Below are 21,594 nucleotides of genomic sequence, written 5' to 3'. Positions count from 1 at the left end.
GGGGGGGGTTGGGTGGGTGGGGGGTAGAAGTACTTAATAGTAACCAAAAAAACAAATGACTACTGCGGGTTTAGGATAAAGGGAAAGACAGTTCTACTTTGCTAATGTCGGTTAGGATATAGCACATTACTTTCGTTTTTCTTTTTTTAAAGAAACTGCCCCTCTCCCCTAGTTTAGATAAAGAAAAGTTCAATGTGTGCAACAAGGCATGGTTTCATTTTCCTAATTCAAGTGTACGTGGGGGAATCTTGATCGTACATCATTTGAAGCACGTACGTATCTAACATTTAATGTAAATATTTAAGTACAGATTCATTATCAGACGCGTAGTGAATTACATGTTACTTACTGGTCCTATGATGAGAACCATCTTGGAGGAAAATTAATCTGATCTATATCATGAATTATTTTAATATTGTTACCTTTACTATAAGACACCCAAAAATTAACACCCATTTAAACTTGTCATGCAAAACGTGGAGCATTTGCGACTTAAAGTAGTTCTATGGTAAAGCTTTTGGGATACTTATTGCTTTGTATACAGATGTGACAATCTCAATGCAAGTGCGACAACGTCTCCAACATGCATATAAGATACTCCTCATGAGCTTTTCACTTCTAAACTTTTGTTGTTTCTCTGTTTCGTTTATTTTGCTCTTGGCCTTTCTGTGTTCCTATTAATTTTGGTTTGTTATGTGTCTTCTTGTTAAAAAAAAAAAAAAAAAAAGCCAAATTATCTCTCTCTCTCTCTCTCTCTGGTTAATCACCTAAAGTAAATAGTCCTCTTTTACTTTGGAAATTTAAAGTGCCTGATTCTCACCATAAAAAAAATAAAAATAAAAATAAAAAAAATAAAAAAATAATAATTCCTCCTTTAAGTACTGTGGATTAGGATTCTCTCTCATTCTCTCCTCCCTTATTGTTAAATATATAGCTTAAAAACTGACACATTTCCAGCATTGCGAGGTAGACAACGTACCCTCTATTCTTATATCTAATAGTATTTATTTCCGTCATTGTTCCTAGTATAGTAAGCGTGAAGTTGGAAGAATCAGAAAAAATAAAGATGGAAGAAGATAGGGATAGCCTCCTGAAACATGAAAATGAGCTCGCCCTGAATTTGTACAAGTATATCATGACAGGTGAATGGAAAGAGATTGTTGAGATGTACGAGAAACACACACTCTCAGCCATTACCACCAGGATCAACACGTCAGGGGACACGGTATTGCACGCAGCTGTCTTCATTGCGCCAGAAGAAGTGGTTCAACAACTTGTACAGATAATTATCAAGTTATCGTTGGAGTCCTGTCTATGGTTAATAAACAATGATGGGAATACCCCTTTGCATGTAGCGGCATCAACTGGGAGATTGAACATATGCATTCTCATTGCCCGTTATGAAGGGTTTTCAGGGGATGCTCGTAACAATATCGGTGAGAGCCCTATCTTCTTAGCTGCTTTTCATGGTTACAAATCAATCTTTCTTTACCTGCATTTGCAATTCTTGGAATTCTACGATAAGGACCTCGAGTCAGCCAATCCTGCCTACAGAAGAAATGACGGGGAGACTGCTCTTCACTGGGCCATTAGGTGGGAGTATTTCGGTGAGTATTTTTGCTAACTTTTTCACTTCATCACTTTGCTATTAAATAAATCATGAAATTAATGCTCAATGTTAAATAGGTAGAAGGAATTGATGAAATTATATGATCCAAAGTAAAATAGAAATTGCTATGAGTACTATAAGCTTTCCTACAATAAATATTTTATTAACAAATTATAGCAATCCTCTATCCCCTTTTTTTATGTTTCACTCTATACTTCACTTAGAGAGCATTCTCATCAACAATTGTAAAATTTTTAACATTTACAATCTCAAAACACTACTTTTACAATCCTAACACCTCATTTTACAATATACCAAATATCAAACATTCTATTTTTTTTACAACTTTATTTCTTTAATATTTTTATTCATTTTTTTTAATTATTTCTCACTCTCCCTCTTTCTCTCTCTCCCACTGTCTCTCCATCTTTCTGAACCCACAACACAACCCATACCCAAGGCTAGCCATTGCAAGCCACCACCACAACCCAACCTTACCCCAGTACCAACAACCACAACAGCCACTACAAAACCCACCACCCACCCATACCCAACTTAACCCAACCAAACCCATGACCCATCACCATCCACAGCCAAAAACCCATCACCAAAACTACACCCACGGCCAAACACTACGCCGAACCAAACCATTACCACAATCACCAAAAAAAAAAAAAAACCAACCTCTATTGCCGCCACCACAAAACCCACCAGCCACCCACCCCAATCTCAACCCCAACCAAAACCCACCAACACCCACCCACCCACCCACCTTGTTCTCAACCCCAACCAAAACCCACCACCCCGATCTCAACCCTATCAAAACCGTTGCCAAGCACCACCGATACCCACCAAATTAGACCCATGAAACCCACCAAATCATGACCACAATTGCCAACTACAAACCCTTGAAGCTTAACGGAGAGCAAATGAGTTTTAGAACGGAGGCAGCATGATGAAAAGGGAAGGGAGATGATGCCTGGGTTGTGAGGGAGAACTAGAGAACGAGAGGGAGAGTCTGAGAGTCTGAGGAGAGAGAGAATTAGAAATAATAAAATATTATACAATCTTGCTACAGTGGGCTCTCAAAAATGAGAGTGCACTGTAGCAAGATTGCAAATTTTATATCATATATAAGTTTTGATGGAATGGGTTGTTTGGGTTTCAAATGCTAAAAAATAGCATTTAAAGCATTTACAATTGTTGATGAGAATGCTCTTACCATGGTATGTCACGTGGTTGATTTGTATTTACCATTTACTATAAGAAAGTATGTTATGAGATGGTCTCATGAGACCTCGATATGTGAGATCCACATGTATTGTTGTGAGAATAGAGTCTTATGAAATTGTTTCACAAGATAGTTTTCCATTTACTGCATCCTTTCCCACAACTTGCCTAGTGGTAAAGTCTCCATATCACACTAGGCACACCAACATAACACTAAAAACTAAAGCAACTAATATCCTTACAAGACTTATTTTTTAGAGTCAACAAAAATACAAAAAATAACCATAAGTAAGATTCAATTTTAGGTGGGAATGCTAATATGCATCTAATTATCTTTATTTTTAAATGCATTTCTATATATGCAGGGGATTGCAAGTTAATGTTAGAATATATAATTCTATATTTTAAACACAATAAAAAATAATTTATTTATTAATAACTATAAGAATTATCAATTTATATATTTATATCTATAAAAGAAGAGAAGAAGAGAAAAATCACATTATATTAAAATTTTCCATGCATTACAAATTATTATGGTTGACAGATTTGGCATTTGAGATTCTGAGAGTGGAACCTAGTATTGCTTATGCTGTGAACGAGCTAGGAATCACCCCTCTGCATCTCCTAGCAAGTAAGCCTTCGGTCTTCAGAAGTGGTTCCCACTTTGGATGGTGGAAGAGCATCATTTATCATTGTAAGTATTACTCAATTGCTTAGCTGCAAATCACAAACTCTCTTTAATATTGGAGATCGGAGTTATTCCTACATTACATGTTTGTTTTTCCTTTGTTGTTGTCCATTGTCCAACATCACCTGTCGTTACATCCTTTGTTATTGTGGGAAAGGTATATATGTTGAAGACCTGATGCACGAAGCTACTCATAAAGAATTGATTGATTCTGTCATTGAGAAAATAGATAAATCTTCTAAAACCGAAGACGACAATTTCCCAGAGAACTACCAAACATGCATCCGCTTCTATCAAGTGCTGCGGAATACGGCTCAATCTGGTATGGAAATAGATATTATTTCTTTTCTTCAACTAAAAGTAACGTTTCTTAAAGTTATTGCAAAACTGGTGACAGAACATGACATCAGGACACCTCAAGTAGAATGAATTTTTCTAGGATCATTGAGGAATCTTGGTTTATATGACTCTTCATTGATATTGTTGGAGGAGATAACACATTGGAGAGATTCTTTGAGTAGTTAATATAATATAGAGACACCATTTAACCCAAAAAGCTTAAACCTAATTAGCATAACTATATTATATTAACCATCCATTCTTTTCATTAATATTTAATGTGAGACTTTACTATTTAACCAAGTACACTATTTACACACACATATCACAACAAATCTCTCATTTTACATGTGAGCCTTCTTCCAAATCACTTTTGGTCTCCCCCTTGAATGGAAGCATTTTTCTTGACAATCCAAGTGTCATGCTAGCAGTCTAGCACCAAAGTGTGTCATTTACTCAACCATACTTAGGGCAAAATGAGAGTCTTACATAGTTACGTGAATCACTAATAATGCACAATCACCTTGACTCACCACTTGTAGAACTCTTACTCAATTATTGGAGTCTTCCTCGTTCTACTTGGTGGGACTACTAATGAACACTTGCCCTCGAACCATCTCACCAATTATACTCGTGAATATATATCACAACAAATATTGATGTCTCTAATTAATCATGTGGGGTTTTTTTTAATATAAATTTAACAATTACCACTGTTGATTTTCTAGCTTTACTTCAAAAATGCATTAAACAGAATGATTAACACTTCCATATATACAGCAGAGCCCACAAATCCACGAAAATATTAATGTTGATATTTTTTCCCCTTTTCTTCCCTTAAGATTTGTAACCGAATTGCTTTCCCTTTCTAGTGATTGAAAGATGCAGAGACCGGAATGCAGATGTAGAGAGTCCATCGAATGTTACTGAACAATCAGAACAAAAAGGTGAGAAATGCATAGAATTAAAAGTGCATTTGAGTTGAAATAAAGATCACACATCAATTGGCTTTTGGATTTAATATGGGTAGTTAATCAGGTACATCTATAAAATTTACTGGCCTTCAATTGCTTCTAAAGCTCAGCTAAACCTTACATCTGCCATTATAATGAATTAAGTATTTTTGTTTGGTACAGAATCACTTCATCAATTTCTTCGGAGACATTACGCGGACTGTTTTAGCATTTTCCATCTTTTGTACACAATATTCATCCGGGTTATTCTGGGCCTTGGCTATGGTATGCCACTATATTAGACTTTTATCCTACTTTTAACACTCCTACTCTCACACTACATATATCACATTTAGCATAATGTCTATTTGTTGGCTTTAAAGTAATTATACGTACATTAATTACTAATATATTTACCTTTTTGTAATTTATATTATATTTATATTTAATAATTACAACAATAAGAGGGTATAAGGAGTAGAAAACGGAAGCATGTATATTCTGTTCAAATCATGAAAATTCTAATGGAAACTACAAGCAAAGACGCTAAGTTCGACTTCACAAGTGGGATGGACCCTCACCAAACAAAGAACCAGCAAGAATTGTTGGACAAGGAGGGATCACCAGCACCACCACCATTTCCGGACAACACAACTCAACATGGAAACAAGAGAAACGAAAAGACAGAGACAACCATATTGCTTGCAGCAAGAAATGGTATCACAGAAATGGTTGAGTACATACTTAACAAGTTTCCAATGGCCATTGATAACAAGAGCGAAGGTCAAAATATTGTGCTTTTGGCCGCGAAGAACAGGCAAACACATGTATTGCAACTACTCCTTGAGCAAGAGTTTGTGAAACGTAAACTAATTCATGAAGTGGATACGGATGAAAATAATGCATTGCATCTGGCAGCCCAGATAGGAAAGCAAAGGCCTTGGCTAATTCCTGGTGCTGCATTGCAAATGCAATGGGAAATCAAGTGGTACGAGGTATGAACTCAAAACTAGCTTTGTTCTTGATTTTTTATTTTTCACACAATGTAATTATAGAGCGGAGGGAGGGACGGGGCAGCTTTTAAAAATTCCCTCATCTTCTATATAAAATTTTATTTTTCACCGTTTAATGTTAATCGATAAACTCTCTCTCCCTCTCAAAAGCTTTTGATTTTTTAATTTATTTTTATGTTGTCACATAAACTTTTGAAAGCCCACATTTTTCTATACTATTATTCTAATATATATTTTTTAATTGAATTTTAATTTAATAAGGATTTCTTATTAAACTTTCTATATTAATTTACACTCTCTAACTCTATTAGATTCTTGCTATATTTTATTTAAATGATAGAATTGATAGTTTAATATATAAACACATTTATAATAATGGTTATTAAGAATTGCCATAATTATTAAATTATATATTTATGAAAAAAAATTAAAATTAAGAGAAAAGAATATATTTTATAAAATTTTCTTATGCATTGCATTGGTATATATATATATATATAAACTATTAATAATGCAGTTTGTAAAAGATAAAATGCCGCAACACTTTTGCTATCAAGTTAACAAGGAGAGCAAGACCCCAGAAGAAATATTTACCGAGTCACATGAGGACTTAGTCAAACAGGGAGGTGAGTGGCTAAACAAAACCTCTGAATCCTGCTCAGTTGTGGCTGCACTCATTGCCACTGTTGCCTTTGCCTCATCAACCACTATTCCAGGCAACATCAATGAAGAAAACGGGAAACCAAACCTTGAAAGCCACTCAATGCTCACCATCTTTGCCGCCTCCTCACTCATTGCCTTGTGCTTCTCCATCACTGCCTTGTTCTCGTTTCTTGCTATCCTCACTTCTCGATATGAACAGAAAGATTTTCATAGAGACTTGCCAAAGAAACTTTTGCTTGGTTTAACTTCTCTCCTCATATCCATTACATCCATGTTGATATCTTTTTGTGCCGGACATTACTTTATGCTTAAGAATAAACTAAAAGACAAGGTCTTTCCAGTATATGCAGCGACATGCCTGCCGATAGTCTTCTTTGCCATACAACAGTTACCGCTCTACGTTGATATTGTATGGGCTATTTACAAGAAGGTGCCTCGATCAAGCTTTAAAGCTGTTTCCCTCTAGGGGTTTCTTCTACACTTAGAAACCTTTTATTTTTGAATGTTTGTACTTATTCTATCAATCGAGATTGTTGGTATGCTTTAGGATTGAAGTAAGTTGTTTGCTAATTTAAGTTAATATGGGATGTATTGTTTTTTTGAGTGTTTTGTGCGTTTTGTGCACCTATTTGTGTTTTAATTGTACTTAGAGATTTTAACCTTTTGAAAATATTGGACTTTTAACTTATGAGTTCAATAATTTAATATAGTTTAAGTATTTTATGTTGAATATATATCTCTCTTTCCAAAATAAGGCAGGATCCACCATTGATGTTGGAATAGTCCTTCAATTGTCATGAATCATGATTTGTACAAAATGAATCTCTCAAATTCTATAATTACATGCTTATTTTTAGCAAACCAAGCGAAGCTATTGTTTGGTTCTCCTCTTGTAATTATTTAATATTTTGAAGGAACAATCAAATGATAGGTAAACCTATCATTGAAATGGATTTCAGTTAGCTCAACTAGTAAAGTATCTGATAGTTGAATAAGAAATTTGAAGTTCAATCCCTGCTATAATCACAATTTTCGTAAAAAATAAATCACACAGTCACAAAATAGTGTAACAAATAATCCGTTTGTATTGATTTGTATATATGCAAGTACAATCCTCTATATTAATTTTTACAATGAAAGAGTACAATAAACTCTTCTTACTAGATCTCCAAGAAACTTTACAATCCGAAAGGTCTATGAAGCTTGATCTTGAATCATGCTTTGATGTCTCCAAGTTGAAAGAATAGTTGAACGTGCTTGATTTGATGTGAGGACCGTTGGCTTCATCTTAAACTGAATCAAAGGAGAATCCCCACTTTGACTTGAAGAAGTAGGAATAAGCCTTGAATAAGAGAAAATATTATATTTTATAGAATTTTCTTGTTCACTGCACTGGTTAACATATATATTAAACTATTAACACATGCAATTTGTAAAAGACAACATGCTGCAGCACTTCTGCTATCAAGTCAACAAGAAGGGCAAGACCCCAGAAGAAATCTTTAACAAGCTACACACAAGTACTTAGTCAAACAGGGAGGTGAGTGGCTAAACAAGACCTCTAAATCCTGCTCAGTTGTGGCTGCACTCATTGCCACCATTTCCTTTGCCTCATCGACCACTATTCCAGGCAACATTGATGAAGAAAATGGAAACCAAACCTTGAAAGCCACTTGATGCTCACCATCTTTTCCATCTCCTCACTCATTGCCTTGTGCTTCTCCATCACTACCTTATTCTTGTTTCTTGCCATCCTCACTTCTCAATATGAACAGAAAGATTTTCATAGAGATTTGCCAAAGAAACTTTTACTTGGCTTAACTTCTCTCCTTGCTGTGAAAGACCACAAACTTCAATGAGAAAGGGTGCTCTCAAAAAAGAGATTTGGGTGTTTTTTCAAGGCACCTCTTTTTTTGGGTAAGTAGTGTGCAATTGTCACTTATTTTTTTATACAAAAAAATAAAAATAAAATAAATACAAAATTACATAATCAAAATACTTCATTGTCATTAATTGAATAAAAATAAATAGAAGCTTTATAGATTGAATCTTACAAGCCTTTGAGTCCTAGTTACAAGTTACACAAAAGTAAAAAGAATGGGAATGTGCTAGACACCCATACTGTTCAGACAGAGTCTGATCTTCTAGACTCTAATGACCAATATACCATTTTTGTATGATATGAATGATATGTTGAACATACATGACACACTAGACCAAAACTAACTCACATAAATCTATTTATGGATATATCCTCTTTTTAGAAAAAATTCAGATCTGTTTTTGTAAAAAAAAAAAAAAAGGATTTGATTCATTAAAAAAGAAACCAGATCTATTTTTGTGTAGATAAAAAATAAAAAATAAAAATTTTTGTAAAGAAAATCAAATCTGTTTTTATATAAAGAAAGAACAAGGTTTTTGCTAAAAAATATTAGATCTGCTTTGGAGCAAAGTTAAAAATTGTGATTTTTATTAAGAAAAATTAGATCGGTTTTGTGAATAGGAAAATCTAGATTTGTAGAGGAAAAGCTAGATTTGTAGAAAAAAAATCAGATCTATTTTTTATGAATAAAATAAGAAAAAGATTTCATGTAAACATGGCACCCAATAACATCAAAAGGGTCTTGATATCTTGCTTGGCCAAGAAAATGTTGTATTGATTTTTGATGATGCAGAAGATGTAGGTACATCTGTGTTCAGCTGAATATCTTTGCTTAACCAATTAATTTTCACTTTAATATGATAATATTTGTTACACATAATACTTTTGATCTTACTGTTTTACCCACTAAAAGAAGAGGAAATTCTTTCAACATTAAGAGTCTTCTTATTTGTAGGGAAGAGAGTCAGATTACGGAAATGGGCAATTTCATCATTATTTGAAGTATGTTGTAGTTTCATTCTCAAAGGTTCTTGCTACATCATATTGAACTGGACCTATTTGTGTTTTGAAATTAACTTGAACTCTTATAAAAAAAGACATGATTTTGTATTTACTTTGTGTGAAACACCAAAAAGAAGTAAACCTTAACTTTTCATCTTTAAATTATAAACTTTTTTTATTCACTTTGGTTTCTCTTTAGTCAAACTGAGAAGGGTGAAGGAAAATTAAAAAACAAAAATCAAAAACTTGCTTATGGATTTTATGAGATGCATACGTGTTGATTGTAGCTTTTATATTGTAGAATGATGAATAGAACTAAGAAGTAAATATGACATTGTTTAGAAGCCACTTGATATAGTGAAGAAGCCTAAAGGTTGCTGTTAATGTTGCTGCACTTGGATTATTCAAAAGTTATGTAGACGTGCTTATGCATTAATATGTGATGTATCTTTTTCGCAAATTTTACATATTTGAGGTTCTTTGGTAAACAATTTTTTTTTTTTTTTTTTGGTTCTATGTATATGTGTAATTGTTTTTTATCTTAATTTTTACCTATCAAAAACACATCATTTATCCTAATACTTGAATGTCTAGATGAAGGATTTGCACTTAATCCATTGAGACCAAATTCGATCATGCAAGTGATTCTGCTACCAATAAAAAACTAGACTGTAACATGAAATTAATTCTTTTACCTAATTTTGTAGTCTAACTTGCAAAATGATTCTAAATTTAGAGTTGATCTCATTTTCAGTAGCTTTCCCATGCATCGCATGGATTAGCGGCTAGTTTTTCTAAGAATTAACTTCTACAAAAGTGAAGTTTCCGGAACAAGGGAGAAAAAAAGAATTACTAACCAAAAAGAAAAAGACTGCTGTGAGAATTATTATTTATTTTTTTTTTTTTTTGGTTAACATAACCAAAAGAAAATAATTTCTTTGAGTTTATAGGTTAAGGGGAGAATAAGATCTTTCACTTTGCTCACGTGGGTATAACCGACTTTTTTTTTCCTAAGAACTTCTACCTCACCTTGAGTTCGTCGAAAGAAAGGTTTAATACATTGGACAAGGATTCATTATCTTCATATAATATAATATGGAATGCATGTAATAATATCTAGTTGTATTTTGCAAGAATTTGAGACGAAACCTTTATGAGAATTTCGAAACATTACGTGGAACACTCAGCAAGTTAAGATCCAAGTCTTATGAACACAATCTTGGCGGACAATTTAATATTTCATTCTAACAAGATGATTCATGACAATCCTAATTAATTACTTTCTTTGAGGTACTTTACTTGAACTTGAAGAGAGTTGAAAGAATTAATAAAGAGCTAAAACAGATGCTAAGTTATCATATTTTATAAAAGTGAAGTTATTATACTATATTGTAACAAAAGTACACAAAAAAAAAAAAAAAAAAAAAAATTGAAGTTATTATACTATATTGTAACAAAAGAAAAAAAAAAAAAAAAAAAAAAAAAAAATCACTAACCAAAAGAAAATGACTATTATATTGAGATTACGTTCCGGGTAAGGTAAGATCTTTCATTTTGCTAGCTAGGATAATTCATATGTAATATGGGATGCATGTAATTTCACATTGTATAGTGAGAAGCCTTGATCAAAATGTATTATCGTACATAACGATAACATGAAAAGCACACTTACATACCCAATTATCTATTACAAAATGTATCAGTAACTAATTAACAAGCTTTAGTGTCCATAGTTGTAGAATGAAAAGTGTGAAAATGTTAAATTAATTCCGTCATGCCTAGACTCAATCTTTAAATCTATAAGGAGGCTGATACAATCAACCAAAAAGTAGAAAAACTCTCAAAGAAGTTTTATTAGGGTAATTATGGTAAATCCATTCATGGTTGGGCCCATTTTCACGTTGTTAATTTGCATATAATTTAATAAAAACTTAACACTTACGAGATGACCTCTGTTAGGGGCTTTGTAACCCACCTTAGTTAAAAATATGGATAAATTAATTTGTATTTTTGCTCTCCTTTTATGTTTTCCTCTTTAAAAAAAAAAAAAAAAACTTATCTAAAAGTTAGGGTTTTGTAAAAATTAACAAACATAATCTACATCTCATTTCCATCTTCTCCCCCACAACCCATTTCATTTTTTATACCCAAACCTTTCAATTAACCTTATTAACTTCCTTTTCTTCTATCGTTAGCACAATAAAATTTATCCAACGCAATCCATTTAGGTTGGTTTAGTTCAATAACCAGTTTGTTTCGTTGTTAAATGTTTTATTAAAAATATTTTTAGCATTTTATTGTATTTGTATTATTGTAAAGTTTGGTTAAACTAGAAAATGTTTTTTGTTGACTGTTAAATTCTTTGTGAAAATGTTGTAAAATGTTTTACATTTAAAGATTTGGTAAAACATTTTACAAAAACACATAGCAGCTCTCTCTCACATTTGGTGGTTAGGCTGGTGGTCCGGTAGTCGGTGTAGGCAGTTTGGTGTCACCAATGGTTGGGCCACCAATTTTGATAGACTGTGCTTGAAAATTTTTATATTTTATTATACCAAACTCCTTAAAAATGTTTTACACTTAAGATCTCTAACACTCTTGACCACAACATTTGCAACTATTTTTTCTCCTAAAATGAAAGAAAATATAAAAATAAAAATATATATAGTGTCTATATCTCTAATTCTCTGCATGTAAAATAATAATTTGTTTTTTTACTTGGTGGTGGATAATCACTTCAAGAAGAAGCTCATATATAATATTGTTCTCTCTCTCTCTCTCTCTCTCTTCTTTTCTTTTTTTCTTTTTTTTTGCCATTCCTGCTATTTCCTTTATTTTACAATAATTTTCCTCTTTCTTTCTTTTTTTTTTTTTGCTCTTTCATATTACGAATCTGAAATTGGAATATAGGAATTTTATTTTTCTAAGAACTAACTTCTACAAAAGTGAAGTTTTCGGAACAAGGGGGAAAAAATAAGTACTTATAACCAAAAAGAAAATCACTGCTGTGAGTTTAGGATAAAGGGAAACACACTTTAACTTTGTTAATGTCAGTATATGTAGCACATTAATTTCGTTTTTTTCCCCCTAAAGAAACTTCCCTTCTCCCCTAGTTTTAGATAAAGAAAAGTTCCAAGTGCAACACGGGCAGTGTTTCATTTTCCTAATTCACGTGAACGTGGATACATGTAATAAATATTCTTCCTTTACTATATGGATTAAGTCTGTCTGTCTGTCTCTCTCTCTCTCTCTCTCTCTCTCTCTCTCTCTCTCTCTTAAAAAAAAAAAAAAAAAAAAAAAAAAAAAAAACCCTAAAAGTTAGTGTTTTGTAAAAATTGAAAACATACATAATGTGATTCTCATTTCCATCTTCTCCCCCACAACCCATTTCATTTTTTATATCCAAACCTTTTAATTAACCTTATTAACTTCCTTTTCTTCCCATCATTAGCACAATAAATTTATCCAACACAATAAATGACCATTTAGGTTGGTTTTGTCCAATAACCAGTTTGTTTCGTTGTTAAATGTTCTATGAAAAATATTTTTAGCATTTTACCGTGTTTATTTTATTGTAAAATATGGTTAAACTAGAAAATGTTTTTTGTTGACTTTTAAATTCTTTGTGTTACATTTAAAGATTGGTAAAAAAATTTACAAAAACACGTAGTGGCTCTCTCCCACATTTGGTGCTTAGGCTGCTGGTCTGGTAGTTGGTGTAGGCAGTTTGGTGTCACCAATGGCTGGGCCACCGGTTTTGATGGATTGTGCTTGAAAAATTTTACATTTTATTACACCAAACTCCTTAAAAATGTTTTACATATAAGATCTCTAACACTCTTGACCATAAAATTTGCAACTATTTTTTCTCCTAAAATGAAAGAAAAATATAAAAATAAAAATATATATTGTGTCCAAATCCCTAATTCTCAGCATGAAAAATAATAATTTGTTTTTTTTACTTGGTGGTGGATAATCACTTCAAGAAGAAGCTCATATATAATATTGTTCTCTCTCTCTCTCTTCTTCTTCTTCTTCTTTTTTTTTTTGTCATTCCTGCTATTTCCTTTATTTTACAATAATTTTCCTTTTTCATTTTTTTTTTCTCTGTCAGATTACGAATCCGAAATTGGAATATAGGAATTTTATTTTTCTAAGAACTAATTTCTACAAAAGTGAAGTTTTCGGAACAAGGGGGAAAAAAAATAAGTACTTATAACCAAAAAAGAAAATGACTGCTGTGAGTTTAGGATAAAGGGAAATACACTTTTACTTTGCTCAAGTTGGTATATATAGCAAATTAATTTCGTTTTTTCTTTTTTCCCCTAAAGAAACTTCCCTTCTCCCCTAGTTTTAGATAAAGAAAAGTTCAAAGTGCAACACGGGCAGTGTTTCATTTTCCAATATGAATTAAGTCTGTCTGTCTGTCTCTCTCGTTATATATAGCTTAAAAACTGATACACAATTGCGAGGCACACAACCCCATTCTTAAGACTTAAAGAGTATATATTTTGGGTCGTTGTTTTGTTCCTAGTATAGTAAGAAAGAAAATGGGAGAAAAAAATAGGCCGATACAATATGATGAGCTTGCCCTCAGTTTGCACAAGAATACGATGACTGGTGAATGGAAGAATGTTGTTGAGACGTATGAGCAACACAAATTATCTGCCATTGACGCCAGGATCAACAAGTCAGGGGACACGGCATTTCACGTAGCTGTCTCCATTGCGCCGGAAGATAAGGTTCAGCAACTTGTACGTGTAATTACCGGTGTTTCGGAGTTGGGTTTATGGACAAAAAACAATAAAGGGAATACCCCTTTGCATGTGGCAGCTTCAACGGGGAGATTGAACATATGCATCCTTCTTGCTAAAGCACCTCAAGATTTGGATATTGAAGATTTGGTGATTAAAGATTTATTTCGTAACAATGTCGGTGAGAGCCCTCTCTTCTTAGCTGCTTTTCATGGTTACAAACCAATCTTCCTTTACCTGCATTTGCTGCTCTTGAAAGCCTCCAACACCGACATCAAATCAATTGATCCTGCCTACAGAAGGAATGATGGTGAGACTGCCCTTCACTGTGCAATTAGATGGGAGTATTTCGGTGAGCATTTTTTTCACTTCACCTATCCTGCTATCCATTATATTGTATTTTTTTTTTATATAGTTTTTTATATATGAATAAGTCATGTTGTAATTTCTTTCAATTATCGAATTTCACTTATAATTCTCATGTAATATATTTTTTATTTGATAAACTCCAAGTACAACTAATTTTTTTATTTATTTAAAAGGAGTAAAACTAATGTTGATGTTGTTAAACATATAGAATGATTAAATTATAATAATTTTAAGTCATATCATAACCATTTGTGCATCTAAAACTTTAGAGATTATGAAATTTATTATATAGTTATGTTTGAATTTTATTACTTATTCTTTGTTTCTATGAAAGATACTAAATTGTTATGTACTGTAAGGAATTTACGCTCTTAACCCTTGTAAAGTACTAGCATCAGACTTGAGAACCCAAATTTTTACATCAAATATAACTAAACTCACCTACAATTAGTTTGTATCAACCTCACAGCCTCTAGATAAAATCTCATTTATTTTTATATTTCTGTGTGTGTGTCATTGTCTTTGGCACTCTTTGTCAAACCAGTCTTGACCCTTGTAGTAGAGAACGAGAACCTCTTCATCGGCCTTGCAAAGAAGCTTCGCTCTACCCCTTTGCTTGTCCCAGTCTCTCTATGCTTCTTGATCTCTCTCAAGTCGAAGCCCCTCTTAACCCACCTTCTTATTGTTGTTTGTACTTTGTATGTTCCTTAAATTGGTGAGTGAATAATGGGGAAGATTTGCGAATAGAGAAATGAATATGGTGAAAAATGGGTGAAAATGGTGAAATAAATCTTGGTGTGTTGATTTGGGAATTGATTTGAGCCTGGTGTGTCAATCTTTCTCTTGTCCAAGATGAATTGATCTTGGTTTGTTGTTGTGGGTTTTTTTTTTTTTTTTTTTAAGCAATTGCTCTTTTTTTTTTTTTTAATATTTACTTTTTGAGAAGTGATGCTTCACAACATTTTCACAATACTATCATATGTATTTATGGAATACAGGCTAGTGTGGGAATATATAATAAGAGTGAGTTTGGGGGTTTTTATAATAAATTTTATTGTCTTGGTTTTTTTTTTTTTTTTTTTGTAAATAATCTAAATTTTAGTTAAAAAAAACTTTTTTTTTTTTTAAACAAACACACACACCAAAAAAAAAAACTAGCTTTTAGTTTTTTTGTAACACATTTAATATAAAAATGATCAAAACAATATATTCTTGTGATATATATTACTATATATATAAGTTACTATAAATATTAAGCAAAAGTTAAACACACGCATAGCAGTTTAATATATAAACATAATCATAATAAATACTTATTAATAATTACCATAATTATCAAGTTTTACATTTAAGCAAAATAATAATAATGAAAGAGAAAAGAATCAATTATATCAAACTTTTCCGCATATTACTGACTAGTTTATTAATTATGGTTGGCAGACGTGGCATATGAGATGCTTCTAAAGGAACCAGTCTTGCATATGCTGTGAACGAGGTAGGAATCACCCCTTTGCATCTCCTAGCAAGTAAGCCTTCGGTCTTCAAAAGTGGTTTTACAATGGATGGTGGAAGAGCATCATTTATCATTGTAAGTATTACTCAATTTTTTAGCCGCAAATCACAAACTCTCTTTAATATTGGAGATCGGAGGTGTACCTACATTACACGTTTTATTTTTCCATTGTTGTTGACCATTGTCCAACATCACCTCTCGTTATATCCTTTGTTATTGTGTGAAAGGTATTTATGTTGAAGACCTCATGCCCGAAACTACTCGTCAAGAATTGATTGATTCTGTCATTAATAAAGAAATAGATAAATCTTCTGAAACCGCAGACAACAATTTCCCAAAGAACTACCAAACATGCATCCACTTCTATCAGGTGCTGTGGAGTATAGCTCACTCTGGTATGGAAATAGATATTTTTTCTTTACTTCAACTAAAAGTAACGTTACTTAAAGTTATATGCCATTGCAAAACATGTGACAGATTTAAGCCTATTTGGCATGAACATAATTATGTTATATTAATCGCTCATTCATTTCATTAACATCTAATGTGGGACATTACTACTTAATTAACCAACCAAACTGCAATTAAATATCACAACAAATCTCTTTCTTCACATGCGAGCCTTTTACCAAATCACTTGTGGTTAGTCTCCTCTTGAATGGAAGTATCTTTCTTAACACTCTTGATTTCTAGCTTTACTTCAAAAATGCATTAAACAGAATGATTAACACTTTAATATATACAGCATAATCCACAAATCCACAAAAACAATCTTGATTTTTTTTCCTCTTTTCTTCCTCTTTTCTTCCCTTAAAGTTTGTAATTTTAACCGAATTGCTTTCCTTTTCTAGTGATTGAAAGATGCAAAATTTCTTCTCAAAAAAAAGAAAGATGCAAAGCCCAGACTGCAGATGTAGAGAGTCCCAAGCCCAACGTATCGAATCAGGGACGGAACCAGAATTCGAAGTTGAGGGGGGCCAAAGTATAAACCCAAATTTTTTTATAAAAATCAAAACTAACATCTACTCAAGCTTTGTTGAATTTCATCGCGTTCATTAACATTATAATCTCATATTTTCACAATTTAGATTGAATATTAATTTAATCGGTGATAATTTTTTGGAATTTTGTTTGAAATTTTCACAAATTGGGACATCGACACTAGAGGCAATGCTGAATTATTAGCTTCAAATTATTTGTAATTTTTTCTCTTTAAAAAAATCAAATATTATAGATAATTTTCCCATCATCAACAATTCAAGTAAACGTTTCATTATTTCCATATTATATAGCTCTATCATTTCAAAATTTAGTCCAAAAAATAAACCAAACAAACATACCCCACAAGCTACAACATTAATGTTAATAAAATATTTTCTAAAAATAGTTAATAATTCATAAAAATGAACCTATAAACAAGCATTACTATCCACTGCACACATTTGATCATAGTTTCTACGGGCTTCATATTTTTGGATCAATATGCAATGGGCAAAAGAATGTTGCATTTTTCTTTTTAGTTTTCATGCGTTAAAATGTAAATATTTTGAAGGAAGGGAGCCAAAAATATATTTTTTAGTGGAAATTTTTGTATATAGTGCTATATTTTTTTTTTTCAATTTTTTTGGGGGGGGGGGGGAGGGCCATGGCCCCCTCTGCCCTAACGTGGGCCCGCCTCTGTATCGAATGTTACTGACCAAATAGTACAAAAAGGTGAGAAATGCATAATATTAAAAGTGCATTTGAGTTAAGATCGTTAAAAATATCCCACATCAATTAGGTTTGGATTTAATATGGGTAGTTAATCCGGTTCATCTATTAAATTTACTAGCCTTTAGTTCAATTGCTTCTAACACAATTCAAGGGGTTGATTTAATGGTTTCTAAGGCCTCATGATATTCATGAAATTCTCATAATTAAACCTTCTTATTTGTACATTATAATGACCCAAGTATTTTTGTTTGGTACAAATCTACAGAATCACTTCATCAATTTCTTCGAAGACATTACGAGGGTTGTTTTACCATTTTCCATCTTTTGTACACAATATTCATCCGGGTTATTCTGGGCCTTGGCTATGGTATGCCACAATATATATATCTCGCATTTATCATAATGTCAATTTGTTAGCTATTTAAGTAATTATATACGTACATTAATTACTAATATATTTGCCTTTTCGTAATGTATATTATATTTAATAATTATTATAACATTAAGAGGGTATAAGGAGTAGGAAACGGAAGCATGTATATTCTGTTCAAATCATGAAAATTCTGATGGAAAGTACAAGCAAAGAAGCTAAGTCCGACTTCACAAGTGGGACGAACCCTCACCAAACAATCAACCAGCGAGACTGGATCCGGGAGGGATCACCACCACCATTTCTGGACAATACAACTGAGCAGGGAAACAAGAGAAACGAAACTGCTTTTACTTTAGAAGCGACTATCAAAAAGAAACTGCTTTAGAAGAGAAAAAGGATGGAACAGGTGATTCGCTATTGTCCCATATTGTAGTTTCAAAGGATTTATATGTGGACTCGGATTGTGAAGGTACATCAACTATATATATGGAAAATTAACACTTGAAGATGTACTCTGTATTATTAGCAGGAAAAGGGGAAGCGCCTGAAATGGCAAATGCAGACACAACTTTACTCATTTTACTACCAGAAAAGGGGAAACGCCTGAAATGAAAAAACAGAGGCACCCATATTGGTTGCCGCAAAAAATGGTATCACGAACATGGTCGAGCAAATACTTCAAAAGCTTCCAATGGCCATTAATGACAAGAGCAAAGAAAAGGCAGAGACAACCATATTGCTTGCAGCAAGAAATGGTATCACAGAAATTGTTGAGTACATACTCAACAAGTTTCCATTGGCCATTGATGACAAGAGTGAAGGTCAAAATATTGTGCTTTTGGCCGCGAAGAACAGGCAAACACATGTATTGCAACTATTGCTTGAGCAAGAGTTTGTGAAACGTAAGCTAATTCATGAAGTGGATTCGGATGAAAATAATGCATTGCATCTGGCAGCCCAGATAGGAAAGCAAAGGCCTTGGCTAATTCCTGGTGCTGCATTGCAAATGCAGTGGGAAATCAAGTGGTACGAGGTATGAACTCAAAACCAGCTTGTTTATCAAAAAAAAAAAAAAAAAAAACTCAAAACCAGCTCTGTTCTTGATTTTTTTATTTTTATCACACAATGTAATTATAGAGCGGATGGAGGGTGGGGCAGCTTTTAAAAGTTCCCTCCTCTTCTATATTTTTATTTTTTTATTTTTTGAAAGTATATATATAAAATTTTATTTTTCACCGTTCAATGTTAATCGATAAACTCTCTCTCCCTCTTTAAAGCTTTTGATTTTTTAATTTATATTTTATGTTGTCACATAAACTTTTGAAAGCCCACATTTTTTCATACCATTATTCTAATATTTTTTTTAATTGAATTTTAATTTAATAAGGATTTCTTATTAAACCTCCTATGTTAATTTAACTCTATTAGATTCTTGCTATATTTTAATTAATTTTAAAAAATAGCATTGATAGTTTAATATATAAACACATTTATAATAATGGTTATTAAGAATTGCCATAATTATTAAATTTTATATTTAAGAAAAAATTAAAATTAAGAGAAAAGATTATATTTTATAGAATTTTCTTATGCAATGCACTAGTTAATATATATATATATATATATATAACTATTAATACATGCAGTTTGTAAAAGACAACATGCCGCAACACTTCTGCTATCAAGTCAACAAGGAGGTAAGAAATGTAAGTTTTTTAATGATGTTAGATGATAAAAAGGTAAGAAATGTAAGTTTTTTTAATGCCCAGTCAAATAAAAATTCAAACCTAGGTTCTTCACAAGGAGAAAACTGGACAATACCATTGAGCTACAAGCCTCTTGGCAGCAAGAAATGTAAGTTAATAAAACTTCATTACAAGCTCTTTTGGAAGTCACAATGGGGTTAATTATGGAAGAAGTACGAATTCAAATATTTTTCACTGTTTGTGAGGTGCTTCCATCATTGCTTAAGTGAACGAATGCCAACATGAGCAAAAAGAAGGGAATAATGCACAACAATTCTAAAACAAGCCAAGAAAAATCAAATAGAACCAGCCATAGAAATTTAGCATCAATATCATGGATTGCCCTCAACAATGCTTCCTTTAAAATTTCTAAGTGAAGAGAATCATCGAAACTCACTTTCCATGAATACTTAAACCAAGGAAAGCATTCACAAATTAGAAGTACATATAAAAAATATCCCGTCAATTAAAAATCTATGATTCAACAATGCTTCTTCTAAAAATTCTAAGTGAAGAGAATTATTGAAATTCACTGGCAATGAATACTTTGACCTAGGAATGCATTCTCATTATTTGAAGTACATATGAACAATATCCTGTCAATTAAAAGTATATGGTGAGATAACATGTAGGCAATACCATTAACAATATAAGAGCACTGTACTAAAACAGATGTGACTGAAAAATATGTTGCATCCAGAAGGAAATAAGTATGTAAAATGAAATACTCCAATAAAAGCTTTGGATCCATGTCACTAGCTTCGGCACCATCATGACCATCAAAAACTGCCATATTCCAACTGTAACCTCCTTAACCCCCAATTTGCCTGCTCCAACATCAAATTCATTACATTACAAAAGCCAACTACAATAAATGAAACAGTAAAACACACCTAAATTTCTTTCATTTTTGATTATTTTATTTTATTTTCTATTAAGAAGTGTTTTCATTATCTAAGTGATAACACATGCATTTTTTGCATCATGGTTAAACACCAAGGAATTCTTTATCCCGAAACCATCCATTACGCTATTGAAAATAGTCCAAAAGCTCATTCACCCTCATTCGGTGAAATCTTCATAGTTGTATTTTATTAGGCAAACCAAGACGAACAAAAAATTAAAAAAAAAAAAATTGTTGGCTAAAGGTTTTTAACTACATGATAAAACACATAAAATGCAATAAATAAAAAATCTTATAACAAAAAGTCATTTTGGGGAGCATGGCCCCTTTTGTCCACACCTAGGTTACTCTCGTTTCACATTGTTCAAAAGACAAAAGAAATTTTCCATCTTTGAGATTTAGGATAATGTTGATTACCCTTTAAAGTTTCAAAATTTTGCTACCCTAACATTACATTGCATTTGGATTTGCTCCCTTCCATCGATCTCCATTGATGAGGTGTCTATTAAGTGCCATCTCAACTAGCCATGTGTATTAATTAATCCAATTGAATAATACCATGTCAATTACTTATGCCACATCACTTAAATAATCTATTTAAAAAACCCTTTTAAAACTTAAAATAATTCTCTAAATGTAAGAGGCCTAAATATAAAATAAAATGATTCAAAGCATAAAAACTACACCATTTTGATGAGTTGAGGTGGCACTTAATGGCCACCTCATTAACAGTTAAAGGAATTGATTAAAATTTTTAAACTCAGAGAGTAAAATCAAAATTATTCTAAACTTTAAGGTTGTAATTTGTAAATTAGTCTTGTTAGGGAAAAAAAAAAAAAGA

General features: G+C 32.3%; 2 protein-coding genes across 2 annotated transcripts; both read left to right on the top strand.

Moving 5' to 3' along the window:
- The first annotated feature begins 964 nt into the window (after positions 1 to 964).
- LOC112001055 (uncharacterized) lies at positions 965 to 7,210 on the top strand. Its single transcript, XM_024033221.2, has 7 exons — positions 965 to 1,607; positions 3,387 to 3,536; positions 3,688 to 3,852; positions 4,742 to 4,816; positions 5,006 to 5,107; positions 5,288 to 5,817; positions 6,353 to 7,210. Exons 1-7 carry the CDS (start codon positions 1,067 to 1,069, stop codon positions 6,962 to 6,964), a joined length of 2,175 nt encoding a protein of 724 aa, XP_023888989.1. The 5' UTR covers positions 965 to 1,066; the 3' UTR covers positions 6,965 to 7,210.
- A 6,749-nt stretch (positions 7,211 to 13,959) lies between these two features.
- LOC112001065 (uncharacterized) lies at positions 13,960 to 16,080 on the top strand. Its single transcript, XM_065781470.1, has 2 exons — positions 13,960 to 14,488; positions 15,946 to 16,080. The coding sequence occupies exons 1-2, from the start codon at positions 13,996 to 13,998 to the stop codon at positions 15,993 to 15,995; spliced, it is 543 nt and encodes a 180-aa protein (XP_065637542.1). The 5' UTR covers positions 13,960 to 13,995; the 3' UTR covers positions 15,996 to 16,080.
- Positions 16,081 to 21,594: the final 5,514 nt, after the last annotated feature.

This window comes from Quercus suber, unplaced genomic scaffold, assembly GCF_002906115.3.
Source record: "Quercus suber isolate HL8 unplaced genomic scaffold, Cork oak 2.0 scaffold_268, whole genome shotgun sequence".
NCBI classification, from domain to species: Eukaryota; Viridiplantae; Streptophyta; class Magnoliopsida; order Fagales; family Fagaceae; genus Quercus; species Quercus suber.
The sequence above is the reverse complement of the archived record's forward strand: the minus strand, read 5'-3'. Positions and strand labels throughout refer to the sequence as shown.

What these genes read in the sequence shown, in the direction of transcription:
- LOC112001055 (XM_024033221.2), top strand. Translation starts at nt 1,067, where the DNA reads ATGGAAGAAGATAGGGATAGCCTCCTGAAACATGAAAATGAGCTCGCC. An exon ending in TATTCTGGGCCTTGGCTATG is followed by an intron (nt 5,108 to 5,287) that starts GTATGCCACTAT and finishes TACAACAATAAG; the next exon opens with AGGGTATAAGGAGTAGAAAA. An exon ending in GGGAAATCAAGTGGTACGAG is followed by an intron (nt 5,818 to 6,352) that starts GTATGAACTCAA and finishes TTAATAATGCAG; the next exon opens with TTTGTAAAAGATAAAATGCC.
- LOC112001065 (XM_065781470.1), top strand. Translation starts at nt 13,996, where the DNA reads ATGACTGGTGAATGGAAGAATGTTGTTGAGACGTATGAGCAACACAAA. An exon ending in AATTAGATGGGAGTATTTCG is followed by an intron (nt 14,489 to 15,945) that starts GTGAGCATTTTT and finishes TATGGTTGGCAG; the next exon opens with ACGTGGCATATGAGATGCTT.